The sequence below is a fragment of the Pelodiscus sinensis genome, chromosome 21 (genome assembly GCF_052426305.1).
Source record: "Pelodiscus sinensis isolate ZL-2025 chromosome 21, ASM5242630v1, whole genome shotgun sequence".
Classification (NCBI taxonomy): domain Eukaryota; kingdom Metazoa; phylum Chordata; order Testudines; family Trionychidae; genus Pelodiscus; species Pelodiscus sinensis.
This window is the reverse complement of record NC_143072.1, coordinates 22,570,927-22,593,374: the sequence shown is the minus strand read 5'-3', so window position 1 is coordinate 22,593,374 and position 22,448 is coordinate 22,570,927. Positions and strand designations below refer to the sequence as shown.

General features: G+C 41.8%; 1 protein-coding gene across 2 annotated transcripts in view; it reads left to right on the top strand.

Annotated features, from left to right (window-relative positions):
• The window catches only part of RPS6KB1 (ribosomal protein S6 kinase B1), a 31,142-nt gene extending 10,830 nt beyond the window's left edge, over positions 1–20,312 (top strand). The window contains exons 8-16 of one of the 2 annotated variants that reach the window (XR_012897049.2): positions 267–357; positions 560–650; positions 1,088–1,195; positions 1,774–1,836; positions 7,755–7,832; positions 10,403–10,510; positions 15,440–15,552; positions 16,364–17,317; positions 19,905–20,312. Coding sequence is in view for 1 of the 2 variants with exons in the window: in XM_006138647.5 (XP_006138709.2) it covers positions 267–357; positions 560–650; positions 1,088–1,195; positions 1,774–1,836; positions 7,755–7,832; positions 10,403–10,510; positions 15,440–15,552; positions 16,364–16,601 (890 nt within the window). In the remaining variant the exon portion in view is untranslated. Of the gene's footprint in view, positions 1–266; positions 358–559; positions 651–1,087; positions 1,196–1,773; positions 1,837–7,754; positions 7,833–10,402; positions 10,511–15,439; positions 15,553–16,363 lie in introns of both variants that reach the window. The other variant, XM_006138647.5, reaches the window with a different exon arrangement.
• The last annotated feature ends 2,136 nt before the right edge of the window (positions 20,313–22,448 follow it).

Genomic DNA, 22,448 nt, shown 5'->3' with positions numbered 1-22,448 from the left:
CATTTCTTCAGGCAAAGATAAGCCTGTACCTTTACAGACTATATTTTAAGATTTTTTTTTTTAAATAAAGTAATTTTTCAATCTTGTCATATCAACAGATGTGGACTCTGCCTCCTGGGAAATGTTCTGTTTCCTTATAGACAAGGAAAGACATATTTATATTCTCCATTTTATAAATGACATTTATGTTGAGTTGCTGATATCCATGTGATTGTGTTGTCAGAATTCAGAGTGGTTTTAGAATTAGATATTTTCTTTTATTTCAGGTCATGTTAAACTAACAGACTTCGGACTATGTAAAGAGTCTATTCATGATGGAACAGTCACACACACTTTCTGTGGAACAATAGAATACATGTGAGCTGCATGATGAAACAGAAAAGTATTACTCTGGTCTGGGGGTAATGGCTAAATTTTACCTTTTTTAACTGATGGTTCAATATGTTCAGTTATGGAACTTTCAGATTATGAATGTGGATTATGTTTAAAAACTTGAAACCTGAACCATAATTAAATGTTTAATAAAATACTTTCCTATTTCTAATTTTTCTCACTTTAGGGCTCCTGAAATCTTGATGAGAAGTGGGCATAATCGTGCTGTGGACTGGTGGAGTTTGGGGGCATTGATGTATGACATGCTGACTGGCGCAGTAGGTGCACAGTTAAAAACTGCATGCATTTTATTCTACATGACTGATCATTCAGGTGTAGGTGTAGATAGATGTGTGTGTACTTATCAACTGCTGGTGCGAAACCCAATTAAAAATGGCTAAATCATGGTCTTGTGCTGTTCTGTAATAGCCCAAGAAATACTTAGTCACATGTGAATCAGTTATCCCTGTTTCACAAGTGGCTGAAACTAGCCCTGTACCAAGTATGCAAATGAAGAGAACAGAATAGGTTTTTGTTAATGGCAGTGGTTCTCAAGCTATGGATCGTGAGTTCTTTTTTATGGGGTCACTTAAGGCACTGGGGTCATGTAATGTTTGTTGTTGGGAGAGGGATTGCAGTGCAGTGATAGAGAGCAACTGTGTTATAGTTTGTCACATGTTGTGTTTTTCATCACACTGCAATTATGTTTTTTCAGCCCCCGTTCACTGGGGAGAACCGAAAGAAAACCATTGACAAGATTCTCAAATGTAAACTCAACTTGCCTCCCTACCTCACGCAAGAAGCCAGAGATCTGCTTAAAAAGGTAGTTTTAATTGTTAATCCTACACATATATGCAAATGTTAGAAACATATTGATCAAAATTGCTATGCTGCTTTTTTCCAGGTGAATCATAGTGCTGCTATATTTCAATCAACTTAATCTTTTAATGGAGCTTGGTTCAGTCTTCAAGTTGCATGAGGCAGAAAATAATGCTTTGTTTGAAAACACCTTTCTGAAGTTCTGAGACCTGTCTTAACGTTGTTTAGAGACAAGGTAGGTGAGATAATATCTTACTGAACAAACTTCTGTTGGAGGGAAAGAGAAGCTTGTGAGCTTATGCAGAGCATTTCTATATAAGCTCAAAAGATTCTTTCTCCAACAGAAGTTGGTCCAATAAAATATAACTCACCCACCTTGTGTCTAGTATCCTGGGGCCAAAATAATGGTAATTATTAAAGTTGTTTGTAATTTCACTGTATAACTACGAAGCGGTTAGACCAAATAATATTTTAACACAGATGTAAAATATTTCTATTAATGATAATTAGAAGAAATACTTGTTATAAAAATTGATTTAACCATTTCAATAAATCGTTTCCTTGGTGTTTTTCTCCTCTAAGCTGCTAAAAAGAAATGCTGCCTCACGTCTAGGAGCTGGTTCTGGAGATGCTGCAGAAGTTCAGGTAGATTTTGTTGAATATCTCTTGATTATTTTATTGAGAAACAAGATACAAGGACTACCCAAGAAGAATAGACCTGGAACATGTAATTTTCTAAGCATAGTGAGAGCAGAGGCATGGATTTATACAAGTGGTTAAATGTTTCCTCTGGGGAATTTAAGAAAGGACTAGATAGATGTTTAAATAATAAAGGGCTCAAGGAAATAGCTAGTGGGGTAAAGATGGAGTGCTAAAGACTTTTTTTCTCTCCTCTCCCATTCACGTTTTTTTTTTTTTTTTTAAGTTTTCCTACATCTCCTCTCCCCCTTCCTTTATGACTCACTGAACAAGTTGATGCATTGTGGTATTCTAGTGGGTTGGTGAATAACTCACACATTATTACATTTGGGGTTGAGTGTCATTCAGGAAAGATTATTGTTGCTTGCACTCATCATACGAAACAGACATAACTCAGTTCTTACCTCTACAAAATTATTGAATGCTTTTCCCCAGCCTATACAGGTTGGGTTTTCTGACTGTATTTAAACTTCACCTGTACACCTCACATCATTCCATATTTTTATAGTGTTATAGTTAATTGCCAGTTTTATGACATTGCTGTTAGAAATAAATATTTTTTGAGAGATGTATATATGCAATGGCACGTTAACTCCATGCTTCCAATCTAGGTTATTTTTTCTGTTTTAATTTCTGATCTGTTCAAATTACGAGAATAATAAACAGAACCAAAGCCTACATATGCCTAAAAGAGACAATAGGCATAATGTGCAGAATAGTAATATTCTGCCATTCCCAGCAAATTATATTAGAAGATGTCAAGTACAGGCAGTCCCCAGGTTACGTACAAGATAGGGACTGTAGGTTTGTTCTTAAGTTGAATCTGTATGTAAGTCGGAACTGGCGTCCAGATTCAGCCGCTGCTGAAACTGACCAGCGGCTGACTACAGGAAGCCCAAGGCAGAGTTGCTCTGCCCCAGGCTTCCTGGAATCAGCCGCTGATCAGTTTCAACAGGCTGAATCTGGACGCCAGTTCCGACTTACATACAGATTCAACTTAAGAACCCCAGGCGTCGCCAAGTCAGCTGCTGCTGAAACTGATCAGCGGCTGAGTCCAGGAAGCCCGGGGCAGAGCAACTCTGCCTCGGACTTCCTGTAGTCAGCGCTGATCAGTTTCTGCAGTGGCTGAGTTGGGGATGCCTGGAGCAGAGCAGCTAGGGTGCTGCTGGGTTGCTCCAGTAGTGCCGCTCCTCGGCGCTACTGGACCAACCCAGCAGCACCCAAGCTGCTCTGCCCCAGGCGTCCTGATTCAGCCGCTGCTGAAACTGACCAGCAGCGGCTGAATCAGGACGCCTGGGGCAGAGCAGCTGGGGTGCTGCCGGGTTGGTCCAGTAGCCCCCAGAGCAGCACTGCAGGACCAACCGGCAGCGCCCCAGCTGCTCTACCGCAGGCGTCCGGAGAAAAGCCTGGTCTGCTGGGGGGGGGGGGAGCGCACTAGCTGTGGGCCTCCCCCCTCCCCCCCAGCAGACCAGGGAGACGCGGGCGGCGGACCGAAACGCACCGCGGGCCCGCCGCCCGGGTCCTCCGCAGCTTTGCTCCGTGTCTCCCTGGTCTGCTGGAGGGGGGGCCCCCCCCCCAGCCGACCAGGGAGACGCGGACCAGCTTTTTTCGCCCCGGAGGACGTGGGTGGCGGGACCGCGGTGCATCTGGGCGTCCCGCGGCTCCCGTCCTCCAGGGTGAGAAAAACCCGGTTCGTAACATAAGTCGGATCTGTGTAACTTGGGGACTGCCTGTACTGAGAAGCTCTCACCAATCATTAGCTGTCATCCTTATGTTCTAAATGATGGTAAATTTCCCTAAATTTATGTATTTAGAAAATGTCACTTTCTAAAAAGTCAATACATCTGCCAAACATAGACCAGCCTTTTTGTTGATGATGGTAGTTGATTTTTGCATCTGTGAAGTTAAATAAATTCGGCATGCAATATCCCTTAGACGTTTTTATGTATAGGTTGAACCTCCTTAATCTGGCACTTCCTGGTCCGACATGATTTTAGTTAGCTGGATGTCCACTTACCGTGGGTGTGGCTAAATTTCCCATGGTCCCATAAAGTTTGTTTACAGCCACCAGACCTGGCTCTGTGTTCTGTGCTGTTGTTTAGCTCTAATTTACCCCAGATGTCTTCTATGAGTCCAGTAAATAGTGAAAGTGTTGGTAATGCTGCTAGACAATATTGACCTCCCATAGTTTGGCAAATTCTCTGGTTCTGCACCAGTCAGACTAGAGAGGGTCAACTTATGCTATCACATTGAAATTATGTCTGGTGCAAAGATTGCAGATCTCTTGAGACATCTAGCTAGACTTGTGTAGTGCTGGGGAGGAGCAGGTGGTTGTGGTACATGTAGGTACCAATGTCATAGGGAAGGGAAGGAGAAAGAGATTGAAATCCAGGACCTGTAGGGTAGTGTTCTCTGAAATGCTTCCAGTTCCACGCGCAGAGTCAGGTAGGTAGTCAGAACTTCAGAGTCTCAATGCGTGGATGGAGACGATAGGGGAAGCCTAAATAGGAAGGATGGGCTCCACCTAAACCAAAATGGAATCAGACTGCTGGCACTTAACATTAAAAATGTTGTAGAGCGGTTTTTAAACTAAGGGCTGGGGAAAAGCCGAAGGTGCAGAGGAGCACATGGATCGGAAAGTGACATCTCTTAGAGGAGGGTCTATTAATAGAGATGCTCTATGTCAGGGCTACTCATGCGGCCCGCGGGCTCATAGCCCATTTGTTTGCAGCCTGCGGTGCGGTTTGGGTTTACACAGGACTCAACACGAGGCCCACACGTGGGATTCTTTGAACATGGCCTCCACTATGGTTTGTAACCTATCCTTTAAATCAGCTTCCGTACCTAATGACTGGAAGATAGCTAATGTGATGCCAATATTTAAAAGGGGCTCTAGAAGTGATCCTGACAATTACAGACCAGTAAGTCTAACATCAGTACTGGGCAAATTAGTTGAAACCATAGTAAAGAATAAAATTGTCAGACACGTCAATGAAAATAATTTTTGGGGGGAAAGTCAACATGTTTTCTGTAAAGGGAAATCATGCCTTACTAATCTGCTAGAGTTCTTTGAGCAGGTCAACAAACGTGGACAAGGGGGATCCAGTGGATATAGTACACTTAGATTTCCAGAAAGTCTTTGACAAGGTTCCTCACCAAAAGCTCTTAAGCAAAGTAAGTTGTTATGAGATAAGAGAGAAGCTCCTTTCATGGATTGATAACTGGTTAAAAGACAGGAAACAAAGGGTAGAAATAAATGGTCAATTTTCTGAATGGAGAGAGGTAACTAGTGGGGTCCTCCAAGAGTCTGTCCTGAGACCAGTCCTATTCAACTTATTTATAAATGATCTAGAGAAAGGGGTAAATAGTGAAGTGGCAAAATGTGCAGATACCACCAAACTGCTCAAGATAGTTAAGACCAAAGCAGACTGTGAAGAGCTTCAAAAAGATCTCACCAAACTAAGTGACTGGGCAACAAAATGGAAAATGAAATTTTATGTTGATAAATGTAAAGTAATACACAGTGGAGAAAAAAATCCCAGCTATACGTACAATGTAATGGGTACTAATTTAGCTACAACTACTCAAGAGAGATCTTGGACTTATTGTGGATAGTTCTCTGAGAACATCCACTCAGGCTGTGTCTACACTGGCCACTTATTCCGGAAAATCAGCTGCTTTTCCGGAATAACTTGCCAGCTGTCTACACTGGCCCCTTGAATTTCTGGAAAAGCACTGACGATCTACTGTAAAATCATCAGTGCTTTTCCGGGAAAAACTATGCTGCTCCTATTCGGGCAAAAGTCCTTTTCCGGAAAACTGTTCCAGAAAAGGGCCAGTGTAGACAGCACAGATTTCTTTTCCGCAAAAAAGCCCTGATCGCGAAAATGACGATCGGGGCTTTTTTGCAGAAAAGTGCGTCTACATTGGCATGGACACTTTTCCGGAAAAAGTGCTTTTCCGGAAAAGCATCCTGCCAATGTAGACGCTCTTCTTCTGGAAATACTTATAACGGAAAACTGTTCCGTTTTAAGCATTTCCGGAAAAGGGTGCCAGTGTAGACGTAGCCTCAGTGTGCAACGGCAGTCAAAAAAGCAAATAGAATGTTAGGAATCATTAAAAAAGGGATAGAGAATAAGACAGAAAATATCTTAACGCCTCTATATAAAACCATGGTATGCCCACATCTTGAATACTGTATATAGATGTGATCGCCTCATCTTAGAAAAGATATATTGACATTGAAAAAGGTTCAGAAAAGGGCAACAAAAATGATGAGGGGTTTGGAACGGGTCTCATATGAAGAAAGATTAAAAAGACTTGGACTTTTCACCTTAGTCTCCTCTTAGTCCAATAGAGGTCTATAAAATCATGACTGGTGTGGAAAAAGCGAATAAGGAAAAGTTATTTACATATTCCCACATTATAAGAACTAGGGGTCACTAAATGAAATTAATAGGCAGTAGGTTTAAAACAAACAGAAGGAAACTTTTCTTCTCTCAGCACGCAGTCAATCTATGGAACTCCTTGCCAGAGGATGTGGTGAAGGCTAGGATTTTAACAGGGTTCAAAAAAAGAGCTAGATAGATTTATAGAGGTTAGTTCCATCAGTGGCAATTCACCAGGATGGGTAGGATTGGTGTCCCTAGCCTCTGTTTCTCTGGAGGTGGGTGACAGGGGAGGAATCACGTGAGGATTACCTGTTGTGTCCCCTCTCTCTGGGGCATCTGGTATTGGCCACTGTCAGCAGACAGGACACTGGGCTGGATGGACCATTGATCTCTCCCAGTATGACTGTTCTTACATTCTTATAATCAGTTGAGTGACTGTGGTATTACTCAAAATGTAGAGATGCAGTCAATAGAATGACATAGGCAAATGAAATTTCCAGTTTACGTTTCATTAACCTCCGACTGGTTTTTTTTAATCCACTATTTCACTTCTGGTGACAAATGTACACAGTGAAGAGCTGTGAATTTAGAACTTAATTTTGCTAGCTTGTGGAGGTCTCATGACAAAATCCTGATACCATTGCACATTTTTTCTGAAAGTTTATATTTAAAAAATTTTCAACATCCACTTTAAACTAGGGATGTTAAATATTGGTTAACTGAACAGTTGATTAACCTCATGAATTCTTATCAGTTACTCAGCTATTCTGTAGTCCCCAGGGATGGGGTGGGGCTGGCAGCCAGTGCGCTCTGGCCCCAGTCACGAGGAGCCACCTGCCACTCAGTGCTCTGCCTTTGGTGCCAGTTTTAAAACCAGATTTCCTTGCGGACCGGCTGCCTGACTCCCTGCGCTGTTGCCTCTGATAGAGAGGCAGCAGGGTGGCAGCAGCCCATGTCTGGGGAGGACCTGAGCTCCCAGACCCAGCGCGGAACTGAGTCAGGCTGCCTGCCTGCCCGGCTCCTAATACACTTTAAATGCAAGGCCACCAAAGGAGTAGGTCCCAGACCCGGCGCAAGTCAGGATTAAGACGGGTTGCTGGCCAGCCTGCTAAAAAATTTACTGGCGGGGGGAGGGAATGCATGTAGTCTATATAGCATTAACCTTATAAGCTTTTACTTATCAGTTAATTGACTACACTATTACATCCCTATTTTAAACTATGCTTGGGTGTTCTAATGAAGCACTGTAGGATATATAATAGATGCTATATTTGAAGTACACACAATTTTGGAAGGAAAGGAGCCCTAAATTGAGATATAAAAAGACATAGTTTTTCATCAGTCAGTCTCATCTTAGCCAGCTTTATGAACAATAGGAAAATGAGCTATATTTTCCATCTCCAAGGTCAATAAGGATCTTAACTTCTGCCAGGAAGATCAATTATAGCTTTTCATTCTTTTGAATTTTCTTAGGCTCATCCTTTCTTCAGACACATTAACTGGGAAGATCTGCTAGCTCGGAAAGTGGAACCTCCCTTTAAACCATTATTGGTACGTACCTGGAATCCAATAAATTGTTTGTTCCTTGCATGCCTTTAATGGCATTTTTCTCAAACTTTGACCTACCTTATTGGATCTAAAACTCAAAAGTATCTGCTATGCTATCTTTGTAACTTTGCTTGGTTATAATGGCTTTATACTCTGATAAACTGACCCGTATGTTGCAGCTTAAGAACCCTGTTCATAAAACTGTAAAAGCTGCACACTTAATTGAAATAATTTAACTTGTACTCAGCATTGCTAGCAGAGCTAGGGCTAGAACCTTGGTCACCAACAGGTCGATCGCGATCGACTGGTCAATGGCGAGGCCTCAACCAGTCAATGGTGAGGCCTCAACCAGTCAATCGCAAGGCATCCTGTCCGCCCCACCCCCATTTCCCTCCCACCCCCGGGAAGCCCCACTACCTACCTTAAGTGAAAATGGAGGTAGTGTCGGCTTCCCGGGATGGGCAGAAGTCCCGCAGCTTAGCGCCACTTCCGGCGATTCCGGAAGTGCTCTAGCTGTTCTGCCGGGTGTACTGCGGGAGGGAGCATCGGCTCCCTGCACCGCACAGGAGGGGTGAGTCAGCCCCGGAACAGGAGCGTGTGGGGTTTCCCTGCGCAGCGGGGGGTGGCAGGGGTGTCGGCCCCGGGACAGGCACGTGTGGGGTTTCCCTGCACCGGGGGGGGGGTCGGCCCTGGGGCAGGCGCGCGCGGGGTTTTCCTGCGCCGGGTGGGTCGGCCCCGGAGCAGGCATGCGCGGGGCTTCCGTGTGCTGCGGGCAGCAGGGTGGGGAGGTCTGCACGGGGTTTCCCTGCGCCGCGGAGGAGTCGGGCCCGGAGGAGGCATGTGCTGGCTTCCCTCTGGGGGGGGCGAAATCCTGGGAGGAGGCAGATGCAGGGGACTCTCTGCCTCTACTGGCACCCTGCCCCCACTCCCCTGTCCCCAGCCACAGAACTCTGTCCCTATTCCTGTCCCTACTGGCACGCTGTCCCCTGCTGCAGAACCCTGTTCCCTCTCCCCTGCCCCCAGCTGCAGAACTCTGTCCCCACAAAATGTATAATTATAAATACTTCATTTTAGATTTAAATAGCACGAATAAAAAAGACCATTTATTTCATAACTATAAACATGTGATTTTAATTTAATATCTCGCATAATTTAAAAATAAACTTTATCAGAGTGTGTAAGTAAGGGCTGGGGATAGCAAGTGATGGGCAGGAGGAGAATAGAGAGGGCGGGGCTTCAAGGAAGGGGCGGGGCGGTAGATGTTCACCTTTTCTGAGATTTCAAAAGTGATCTTGAGTGTAAAAAGGTTGGAGACCACTGGGCTAGAAGAAACTATCCATCTTAGAGCTTTCCATAAGATTCTTTTGGGAACTGATGCCAGTATATACACTCAAGAATTAAAAGGCCTTATGATGATTCTTCTACAGACACTTACCATTGTACAAAGGATACTGGATAGCATTACTGTGTTACGCCCACTTCTGCTACTCTGTTCTATCCTCGGGGTCGGAGCTTGCTTTTTTAAATAGACATGGGGCAGGAAACCCAGCACAGAATCAGAGTAGACTTTTCCTTCTTAGTTTTACTTGTTTTCCTTTAATCACTGATTGTGGAGCAGTTGATTTCAATTTTACATTCTCCCATTTATAACCTGGCTATATAAGCTCAAAGGTGCTGTTTTCCTGAATTTGTTTCTAAGACTCTAACATTCTGTCAATACTTGGCAAAAACTGAAATTTTCAGTAGTCTCTCAGTAAAATATGAATCAAGTCACTTTATTCAGCATCTTGAGTGTTACCTCGCTCAATTTATCCTGCGTATAATTTTACAAGCATCATTTAACTTCAAAGTGGCAATGTTGTGAATAAGGCCCAAGCCTCAAATCTATTGGACTGCAGTCTAAAAAAGAGGCCGATATTTATGAAAATGTCGCCTGTACAAGATGGCTAAACTTGCATCTTATAACTTCAGCAAATTCTGTAGTGTGCTAATCAGTTATACTAACCAGATTCCTAAAGTTAGGCAAAATCTCTGTACAATTATGAAGCTAAAATTAACAATCACAGGCAGGGATCTGGGAGAAAGGCAGCTCTTCCAATTTATGCTTTGGAGTAATTGGTAAAATTCCTCATTTGAACAGTAGACAGTCACTTAGTAGTCATTTATTCCACTGCTGTTTTCTGTCCTTAGCAATACAAGTATTTTTGCTTCTATGAAAAAAGTGTATTTGGTATGTGAAACTACAGTAGACTAACTGGTGTAACTTCTCACAAGAAAGTGGCATTTGTTTCTATTGTAACTTGAGGTTTATTTTCAAGGCATCTTTTTAATTTGTGTTCCTTTTTGATCCATAATTCTTGCTCCTCCCCCTTGCCTTTATTTCTCAGTGTCAGTGTCCATAGTGACCTCCCACTGGCAACGGCAGGATTCCGACTCCTCTCCAAGGTTTTACTACAGCAGAGCTCTGCCAAAAACCTATGGAATCAACTCCATCCAGAGGCTTCACTGATCACCGCTAAGCCATTTGGTTGATATCTGTATTATAAACCCTTAATCATTTTGTTTTTGCAAAGCAATCTGAAGAGGATGTGAGCCAGTTTGATTCAAAGTTTACACGTCAGACACCTGTTGATAGCCCAGATGACTCAACTCTCAGTGAAAGTGCCAACCAGGTCTTTCTGGTAAGTGAGCCAGGGATGTATGGGTGTTGACTTTGGAAAGGTACATTGTGTTCTTGTTAGGAAATGGTATAGCTCATTTCAAGTGAATTCCTTCCAAATCCAGAAAGAAAACATTACATTTTACCACTTACAAGAATGACAACTGTTTGTCAAGCTAGTTCCGAGACCTCAAAATTTTAAATATATTATTCATTGCAGAAGGGTAGCATCTCTTTAATCATTTTGCCTTGTAACCTTTAATAAATAGTTTCTTAGGCTTGGTTACAGCTTCATTTATACATTGGACAGTAAGAGTCTACATTTTAAAAGTAAAATAGACACATTTTGAATTGCAGTAACAGTGAAATAGCATATTACAGTAGACTTCTGATAATCCGGCACCTTTGGGACCCAGGTGGTGCCGGATTATCGGATATGCCGGACTATCGGGAGGTACTCGGGTGGGGGGCTGTGACTGATCTGCTGGGACCCGCACTGCATCTGGTGGTGGCTTGGCGGGGAACTGTGCGGTGAGGGACGAACCCTCCACCGTTTTGCAGGGAGGCAAAGCCTGCAAGTGGCGAGAGGCAGGCAAGTGCTTCAAGAAGTTGTTAGTCAATTACAGTACTGCTGGGTGGATCCGCAGGTGACAGGTTCACAATTTCCTCTTATTGAGGAATTCAGATGCAAATTCAGAATTCAGAGGCAGTAGAGGAAAGACAAATTGCGAGCCTGTCACCTGCGGATCCACCCAGCAGTACTGTAATTGACTAACAACTTCTTGAAGCAGCTGCCTGCCTCTTGCCCCCTCGCTGCCACCGCCGCTTGCAGGCTTTGCCTCCCTGCAAAACGGCAGAGGGTTCGACCCTCGTCACGCCGTTCCCCACCGAGCCCCCACCCCCTCCTCCCCCCACACCTCCACTGGAGACAGAGGAAAAATAAATTGTGAGCCTGTCACCTGTGGATCCAGCTGGCAGTACTGTGATTGACTTACAACTTCTTGAAACAGCTGCCGGAGCACTACCGGCTTCCAGTGGGTGCCAAACTATAGGGAGTGCCGGACCACTGGATGACAGACAATTGGAGTTTTACTGTACTTAAATAGGAATGCAGAGAAAACTATGTTTGAAGAGGATATAGTGTAGACCAAAAGTGTTGTCTTTGAGCATTGCCTATATGGATCTATAATCTGAACAGCAATGACTGGGCTGCGCAAACATCTTGTCGATATCTATGCAGGAGGATTACATTTGCATTCCCCACCTAATCACAGAGCTGGAAGAGATCTCAGGAGGTCAAGTCCAGCCTCCTGCCCAAAGCAGGACCAACCCCAACTTAATCATCCCAGCCAGGACTTTTTCAATCCAGGACTTAAAAACCTCTAGGGATGGAGATTCTACCACCTCCCTAGGGAACCCAGCCCAGTGCTTCATCACCCTCTTAGGGAAATATTTTTCCTAATATCTAACCTAGACCTCTCTCACTGCAACTTGAGACCATTGCTCCTTGTTCCGCTATCTGCCATCACTGAGAACAGCCTCTCTCCATCCTCTTTGGAATTTCCCTTCAGAAAGTTGAAGGCTGATATCATATCCCCCCTCACTCTTCTCTTCTGCAGACTAAATAAACACAAATCCCTCAGCCTCTCCTCATAGGTCATGTGTTCCAGCCCCCTAATCATTTTGGTTGCCCTCCACTGGACTTTCTCCAACGTATCAACATTGTTTCTATAATGGGGGGGGGGCGGGGCGGGTGTCCAGAATAGAATGGATGTGGCCTCAGGAGTGCTGAATAAAGGGGAATAATCCCTTCTCTAAATCTGCTGGCAATGCTTCTGCTAATGAATACTAATATGCCATTAGTTTTCTTGGCTACAAGGGCACACGGTTGACTCATCTCCAGCTTCTCATCCACTGTAATCCCCAGGTCCTTTTCTCCTGAACTGCTACTTAGCCAGTTGGTCCCCAGTCTGTAATAGTGCTTAGGATTCTTCCATAAGTGCAGGACACTGCACTCGTCCTTGTTGAACCTCATCAGATTGCTTTTGGCCCAATCCTCCAATTTGTCTAGGTCACTCCGAACCCTATCCCTACCCTCCGATGTATCTACCTCTCCCCCTAGCTTAGTGTCATCTGCAAACTTGCTGAGGGTGCAATCCATCTCCTCATCCAGGTCATTAATAAAGATGTTGAACAAAACCAGCCCTAGAACTGATCCTTGGGGTACTCCACTGGAAGCCGACCAGACATCGAGCCATTGGTCACTACCCATTGAGGCCAACAATCTAAAGAAACAGGGAGTGTCAGTACCAGCTATCCCTCAGGTCATCCTAAAGTGCTTGACAGGACAGGATTAGAATTCAAAATGACCTTGACCAATTGGAGAATTGGCCTGAATTCAACAAGTTGAAAATCAGTGAGGGTATGTCTACACTACCCTCCTAGTTCGAACTAGCGGGGTAATGTAGGCATACCGCACTTGCAAATGAAGCCCGGGGTTTGAATTTCCCGGGCTTCATTTGCATAAGCGGGGAGCCGCCATTTTTAAAACCCCGCTGGTTCGAACCCCGTGCAGCGCGGCTACACGGGGCACGAACTAGGTAGTTCGAACTAGGAAGCCTAGTTCGAACTACCTAGTTCGTGCCCTGTGTAGCCGCGCTGCACGGGGTTCGAACCAGCGGGGTTTTAAAAATGGCGGCTCCCCGCTTATGCAAATGAAGCCCGGGAAATTCAAATCCCGGGCTTCATTTGCAAGTGCGGTATGCCTACATTACCCTCCTAGTTCGAACTAGGAGGGTAATGTAGACATACCCTAAAGTATTAGACTCATGAAGGAAAAATCCAATGAATGGCTACCAGATTGGGAAAAAATAGAAGTATTGCTGGAAAAGGTGTGGGAGTTCTAGTGGATTGCAAATTGAGTTTGGTCAGTGTGATACAGTTTTGCAAAAGCCTTAATAGCATTTTGGTGTATATTGACAGGTGTGTTGTATGTGTATAAACCTCTGCAGGTAATTGTTCTGCTCTGCTCAGCGAGGGTAAGGACTCAGGTGGAGTATTGTGTCCAGATCTGGATGTTACACTTTAAGAAAGATGTGGACAAATTGGAGAGAGTCCAGAGGACAGTAACAGTAACGATAAAAGGTTTAGAAAACCTGACCTGTGTGGAAAAGTTGAAACTGGCCAGGTTTGAGAAAAGAAGACTTTGGGGTAATTTGATGACAGAAACAGATATTTGATAGGATAACAAGGCTTATGGATAAGGGAGAAGCCGTAGTTGTGGTATATCTAGACTTTAAAGTATTTGATAATGGTCTCACGTGACCTTATTAATAAACGATGGAAATACAGCCTAGATGGAGCTACTATAAGGTGGGTGCATAACTAGCTGGATAATTGTTGTAAGAGAGTACTTATTAATGGTTCTCAGTCATTCTGGAAGGGCATAACAAGTGGGATTCCTCAGGGGTCAGTTTTGGGACTGATTGTGTTGAATATCTTAATCAATGATTTAGATAATGGCATAGTATGGTTATAAAGCTTGCAGATGATACCAAAGTGGGAGGGGTTGCAAGTGCTTTGGAGGAAAGGGTCATAATTCAAAATGATCTGGATAAATTGGAGAAATGGTCTGAGGTAAATAGGATGAAGTTTATAAGGACAAATGCAAAGTATTCCACTTAGGAAGGACCAGTCAGTTATTCTCTCTCTATCTACACACACACACACACCCCACACACTGCTTTTTTTGTGTTTAAAAAAAAAAAAGTGCCAGTACTGCAGGGGAAGTTATTGAGTTCTGACTGAAGGTGCTGGTACTGCATCTGGCGCACACATTCACACACACACACACGCGTACGTACACACACACACACACACACACACACACACATATGGGAAGCGACTGTCTAGGAACGAGTTCTACAGAAAGGGACCAAGGCCATAGTGGACCACAAGTTAAACATGAGTCAATAGTGTGACACTGTTGCAAAAAAGCAGACATGATTCTGGGATGCATTTACAGTAGTGTTGTGAGCAAGACACAAGAAGTCATTCTGCTGCTCAACTCGGCACTAATTAGACTTCAGTTGGACTATTGTGTCCAGTTCTGGGCACCATGTTTCAAGAAAGGCGTGAAGAAATTGGAGTGTCCCAAGAAGAGCAACAAAAAGGATTTTAGTTCTTGAAAACATAACCTATGAGGAAAAACTGAAAATTGGTTTTGTTTAGTTTGGAAAAGAGAAGACTGAGAGGGGACATGATAGCAGCTTTCAGATATCTAAAACAGTGTTACAAGGAGGGAGAAAAATTGTTCTCATTGGCCTCTAATGATAGGACAAGAAGCAAGGGGCTTCAATTGCAGCAAGAGAAGTTTAGGTTGGATATTAGGAAAAGCTTCCTATCTGTCAAGGTGGTTAAACACTGGAATAAATTGCCTAGGGAGGTTGTGGAATCTCCACTACTGAAGATAAATTTAAGAGATTAAACAGACATCTATCAGGGATGATCAAGACAGTGCTTTGTCCTGCCATGAGAGCAGGGGATTGGACTTGATGATCCCTTCCGGTTCTAGTATCTTATGATTCTATGACTAAGAGCTATTAGAGAGGATGGTGATCAGTTGTTCATGTCCATATTTTTAATCTACATCAAAGGACTCTTAGGTTAGGATGTTTAGGTTTGGAAACAAATTTCTAGCTCTCACAATCGTTGAGCCTTGTAATAGGATTCCACGGGAGGTTGTGAAATCTCCACTGTTGGAGATTTTTAAGAGGAGGTTGGAGAAACAACTAACAGGGATGGTCTGTGTGTACTTGGCCAACGTCAACACAGAAGGCTGGATTAGATTTTTTTTTTTTTGCGGTCCCTTCCAATACTATATTTCTGTGATTCCATGGTTATAAAAATAAACCTTTCCTCTCAATGACATGACATTTTTCCTATGTTTCAGGGTTTTACATATGTGGCTCCATCCGTACTTGAAAGTGTAAAAGAGAAGTTTTCTTTTGAACCAAAAATTCGATCACCTCGCAGATTCATTGGCAGCCCTAGGACACCAGTCAGGTATTTTTTAGCAATTTACTTTTCAGTGAACAATTGAAAATTCTCACTGGTCAGATTCTTAAAGGTTTTAATTTCTGGAACTAGGATACTTATTTTTAAAAACATGCTCTTTGCACATTTTACAAGCAGCTTCACTGCAGGCAGATTTATATTTGCCAGCACAGGAAACACTGATCTGCCTGCTACACCCACCATTCTGGTGACCTCAATACACTATACCAGGGCTGGCCAACCCGCGGATTAAGCCGCATGCAGCTCTTCTCCTCCCTTTCTCCCTCCCCAAATTGCGGCTCGCGAAGCCACCCCTGCGCCTCTAAAAATGGTCCCCGGTTCCCTGTGTTCACCGTCCGGCACAGTGTAGCCAACAAGGTGGTACAGGCCAATGGGAGCCCCCCGGGGTTTTTGCTCAACAACTTTTTTCCCTCAGCCCTTTGTACTGTATTCCCCAACTATTGTGGCTCTTTGCCTTTAATGGGTTGGCCGCCCCTGCACTATACTCTATAACTGCTGCTAGATCATCTATATTCCTGTGCTGCTCAAGATAAGAGAAATGTTAGTGCAAAATTTCTCTTCTACACTCCTACAATCATGTTATACGATGAATGCCAACTGAAAAATACCTAGTGTCAGCAATGTGTCTAGTTTATAGTGGCTGCTAAGAACTAGCACAGATGTTTGATTCTCTCAAGCCAGAGAAGTGGAAGATAAAAACTAAATACTTCAGAGAACCCACTTCTTGCAGGGTGAAGGAAAAGTCTTAGCATTGCATGTATCCTCAATTCTAAGTGCCTTATATTTTTTTGTCTTAAAGCCCTGTAAAGTTCTCCCCCGGGGGTTTCTGGGCAAGAGGTGCTTCAGCCAGTGCATCAAATTCACAGACACCTGTGGAATATCCAATGGAGACAAGTGGAATAGAACAAATGGATGTGACAGTTTGCGGAGAGGCATCGGCACCACTTCCAATACGACAACCAAACTCTGGGCCATATAAAAAACAAGCCTTTCCCATGATTTCCAAACGGCCAGAGCACTTGCGCATGAATCTATGACGACAACAAGCTTTTTTTTAAACCTGTAAAGGTGGAAAAACAGAATGGACATAAGCCCCCTGCCAGTTAAAATGTGAGGGCTCATATGGTTTACTTTTAAAAAGTGACAGTATCAGAGTAATTGCACAGAACGACTTGGAGAGAAAAGAAAAAACAAACATGGATTTTTTTTCTATTAATCAATGGTGCATAAAAAAAACTTAAGCAAAATGGTATTGCAGAACTCTAGGCACGTCAGCTAACTGATTCCCAGTGACATCGTCTCGCCTTATCAAGGATTTTTCAGGTTGATAGCTTGAAAACTGACAGTATTAAGGGTAGGATGTTGCTCCAGAATCACTGTCTAGTCATGATTGTGTCAAGAAGGGTTAGCCCTTTCACTAGGCACAGGGTGAAATGCCTATAATACTTGCGTCTGAGGATTAATTAGCATGCAAGCTTGGTCCAGCTGTTTCCTACAATGGTGTGGAATCAAAGATGAAAGATAAACTTAACAATTGATGTTTCATGTGCAAACAACTTAATTTTTTTTATATAAATATATATTTTTCAAATAGATTTTTTGATTCAGCTCATTATGTAAAGTATCCCAAAATTTAAAACAATTATTTGTTGGTGTGAAGAAAAGGTAGACTCACTTAGTTCTTTTTCTTCTACTGATGAAACAAGTACATTGATAAAGGAATCATTATTAATTACGTACATGGCTGCTGAAGGTAAGAAAAAGGAGAGAATCGTCTTATTTGCTTACCCAGCTAGAATAGCTGTATTATCTGTATCACTTAAGAGAAACAACTTAAAAATGGCAATGCTGCTATGTTCTATGCTTAACTGGAAGCCATGAGCTATACACACATCCTGCATATTTCATCATTATCTTTGGCAGACATTTCACAGGAAAAAATGCCTTTCATTTGTATGCCAGTCATTTGGTTCAAGACAACTGAACATGGTCAGATTCTTATCTATCTAAACAGGTCCATCAGAAGGCAAGGGTCAACAGTAGGGAATGCATTGCCACAATGAACATCTAAAAGTTCAAGTCATAAACGCATAATTTTTTTCAACTAATGGGTAAGAATTAGAGGGATTTTTGTATGGATTTTGTCTCATATTTCCACACACATTAAAATAACTTCCCTGTGTTGGGGCAGCAAGTTTGCTGATTGTATTTAAAAAGAGAGAGAGAGAAAAGTATTAGATGGCCTTTCAATGAATGTCTTCCACAGTGGGTCAGAACTTAATTTAGAAAACATGTTCTAAAGATACTATTTATGTTCTTGAAATTGTCATGAAATCTGTACAAATGACTTACAGGTACAAAGAATAAAATAAAGGTAACTTTACCTTACTTAAATACTTCCTGCCTTAAAGAAAGCATTTCCATGAACACAGCTGGTGAAAGGATTAATATTTGCAGAGCTTTACCCTAGTGCGTGCGTGTGTGTGTGTGTGTGTAAATGATCATGCAACTACATACAAGTCCCGTCACTTTTTTGCTTGCCTCATATTGCATTATCTTCAGTCTGACTGCAAAGTCTACTTCTGGTGTTTCACAACAAGGGTGATTTCTTTAATTCTGCTTGCTCTGTGTATAGTGAATCTTCTTGAGCCATAGGAACCAAGCCATAAAACTCTCTAAACATGTTGAATCCAGTCAGAGAGGCAACACTTTCTACAAATTAGAGGTCAGGAGGCTTAAATGAAATCAGATTAATCCCCCATAAAATATGAATATCAGTGCTTGACTTCTTAATGATTAGCAAAAATACAATTGGCATTTTTCTTTGAGGAGCCTTTTGTGGAGGTCTGTTTTCATTTTTATAAAATTATGGTAAGTTTGCCAGCAGTCAGCACACGCACTGTACTGGAAGAAGAGTGCCATTTTCATTTTTTTTACAGGGCCATGGGGACACATGGTAGAACTGAGATTGTAACTCTCTCACACTATACCTATAAAGCACGTTTGCAACCGGCATCACTTTAAGCAGTATCTGCTTTGTGCCAGCCACTTGTTATAAAGGTCTCTAAACCTTGATTTTACTTGAGTATAGCAGAAGTGATATGAAAGACCAGAATCAGTGATTTTTTTTTTAAAGCCAAACAATTATCTCTTGCTCCTATTTACAAGTAGCAGTTGTGCTCTGGCTGGCTGGATATGATCATCCAATAGAGTTGATTAGTATGGCTGGCAAGAATGGCAAGATCTGTTTGTCAGAGCTCATTGCTTAATTACATATCCAGTTTATTATTTTTAAAAAGTAAATTTCATATTTTATTACAAATGTTTCATCCCATGGACATAAATCCAATACCCTACCATAACTGTGAAACTTTCAGTGAGAGACTCGGACAGCAAGCACACACTATGCAATATGGTTTATCCTGTATTTATTTGTAAAAATCAGACATAGACCTTCTGTCTATCTATATATATATATATATGTGTATATATATATTAGTGTCGATATGAACAGTCATGAACTTTTAATGGGAATGGAGTTCTATTCTAGCTCCTGTATAGCTGCTTCATACAAATGCTAGAATTCAAAATGCATTGAATATTGGAGAGCTTAACAAGTGCTTTTTTTGTTCATTTAAAAAATTCTTACATTTTTCTTTAGAGTATAGAATCTTATTTCTATTTTTTACAAGCTGTGCTTTTTTAATTATAATCACTGAAAATTTTGCTATCATTTGACTTTTATAGGGTTTTTGTAGCATTACAAAAATATAGTAAAACTGAGGTTAATATCTGCTGTGGCTAACCATGTACGTAAAAGTATTAAATCTTAAACTTGAACTAGATTGGATTTTTTTTTACTAGATATTAAATTAGAGGGCTATTTTGTTCTGCATTTCATTCTAGAAACTATGAACTTAGGTTGACTGTTACCAGCATTTATTTTCTTTCCCATTTGATGTGGAATGTTTTCAACACTTTTTCTATAGGAGGAGTGATGCATACATACATTAGATTCCATTAACATACTAAACTTTGTCTTAATTGTGCCATCTGACATTTGAATGTCATCCTGGTATTAGCTGGTAATAAAAAGTCACTTGTTGTCTTGAATCTCTTTTTTTAAGAGTGTATTCCTACAAGAGCAAAATTTATGGAGAACAGACATTGAATGTTTGTGTCCACTATAATTCTAGAGATGTTGGTTTATTTGGGTTTGTCTTGTTAATAAATGAGTAATTTCTGAGTTAAGTCATGGAAGAGCGCATATTCAGATCAGGTGGGAGACTGCAACTCTTTAATATCAGAAAACCTAAGCATTTGTTGCCTTGTCTCTACAGCAATAGTCTCGAGTAATCTGAGTTCACAAAGCAAGATACTGTGTGTTCCATTGTTCCAGGTGTAGATGGATGAACTGCTACAATCTACGTGGGAGAAATTCCTGTAAATCAAGAGTCTGTCCTTATCATGAACAGCACAAGTATTGTCTCAAGGAAATAAGACATTTCTATGCTATATGTGTAGATTCTTGGGGGCTGGGTGTTGTGGTTCGTAGTATATTTTTACAAACTGTTCTTTTCTGCTATATCAAATTGACTTTGTATCTGTAAAACTCTTCAGCTGCCTTATTAGGAGTGGTATGAGGGTAATCCCCGTTCTGCTTTTCATTTTGTATTTAGTTTACTGTAATAAAATATACTTGATTTCTGAATGGATGTAAATAGCAATTAAATGCAAATTTGAATGAACATATGCTAGTACAAGTGGCTTATTTTTATTTAAATAAGATAACCACCAATCATAACAGTTTGGATCTTCATAATTTATACCTCATGAAATGGAGAAGTTTTAAGAAGTGACCTAAGTGAAGCTAGATACACCCAAGTAACCGGGTTTATTAATAGTGCTACCTCACTGTAGGTCCTGAAGTCTTTAGAAAGTGGTCATGAATTTGCCATTAGTTACCCATTCACCAGTGATCTGCCTCTTGCAGGGACAGAGGGGTGTACGTGTGCACAGCAGAAGGCAGTGGTTCGGAAAGCTAAGGAAGATACTTCTGGCCTTAGATAAGCATGCAGCTGACAGGCAGGTGAGAGGATGGTATTCAAGGGATACAAATGTCTCACTTTTCTTTTACAGTGAAGCTGAAATACATTTCTCACTGCTGAGAAGGTTCAAGCTTTTGGTTTAGTTCCTTATTTTGTTTTTGTAATAAACTTAAAAAAAATTGCTGGGTTTGGATAACTTTTACTCAGTTCTCACCAAATAAACAACTTCCATAATCCACAGAGAGAGGGGATGGGGGTTCTCAAAGTTTGTTGCACCACAACCCCTTTCTGACAACAAGTATTAGACACACAAGAAGGGGTACCAAAGCTGCCTGCACCTAAAGGGAGGGGAGAGGGGCAAAGCCTGAGCCCCACAGTCCCAGGTGGGCAACTTGGCCACCTGGGAAGCCCCAATGGCTTCAACCCTGGGCAGGGGGACCTGTAATTTGAGCCCAGCCTCCCAGGACAAAAGCGCTCCCGTTTTAGCCCCAACAAGTCCAGCAGCAGCCCTGGCAACCTCATTAAAATGGGGCTGAGACCCACTTTGGGTTCCCAACCAGCAGTCTGTGCTGTAGGGGAATGCTTTAATGTAACAAACTCTTCATGGAATTTTAATTTTTGAAGTGTTTACTTAGTTAAAACCTTTTTAAAAAAATGCTATTGCTTCCATTACCTAACTTTGATTAAACTTTTCAAAAACATGACTTCTTGCTAAAACACAAGTAATGGGGTTAGTGCCATTGCTCCCATTCTCCCTGTGGGTAAATCTAAAAGCAGAGCGTTTTAGATTTGCACACACACTGAATCTTATTGATTCCAAGTCCTTTAAAATGCTACTAGCTGTTCTATCCCCACTCCCCTACAAAATTAAAATTTTCCATGTTGGCTGATGCTCTTTATGTGGACCAGAAAGGCCTGTTCAGAAAAAATATAGTGTATACCCTACCTAGCTGAATGACTTATGGGACTAATTCACTACATAGCATCAACAAATAGGAAATGCACTTTTGTGGTCCCACAGACATGAAAGACACCTGTTTCTAATTAATCTTGATGGGGGTTCTGTTTTGAAACAAATTGCCTTGAAGTGTTTGTTTTATGGTACCACCTGCAACTATTCAAAATTCAAGATCTTAATCAGAAATGGGAACTCTATGAACAGGTGAAAAAATGCTTCAGACCCCAAAAGTGAAGATTAAGACTTTGTTTAATATCTGTCAAACCATCTCAAAGTGTTTCTACAATAACAATGTTATATCAAGTAGTTGATGGAGTACTCGACAGGCACTTCCCTATTTCTCCTCTAAAATGTGCAAGAGCCTCCGGGGGGACTTTTGTACATTTCAGAGGAGGAATGGTTTTGCGGAAAAAATGGCCAGTCTAGACACAGCCCTTCAGTAAAAGGGTGCATAGCTAAATTAGGCCAATTGACACTTTTGCAATCCTAGTTTGAAATGTTTGCACAGAAATTTAATTGATGCATTTTAAAAAATTTAAAGTGCTCTTCCATAGATGTTACTATGTGGAGTTAAAAATAAAACTGTCATAGAAAGCAAAGCAAAAATACAGGGATATGAATTACCAAGTACAATTTTACACTTTTCAGTAAAATTACTTTTAATTGTTCCACTTAATTATTATGGAAGGAATTCCCAACAAATGTTTGTAGGTACTAGGCCCTCATGCTAACATCATAGGCATAGCTAGCATGTAATTCAACTGCTGTTCCATCTAGATTACCAAACATCTCTACCTAAAAGCCACGCTCCAGTCAGGCCACATCTTTGCTAAACAGAAGCTTTATGCTGCTACGATCGTTCATCTGGAGTTTGATTT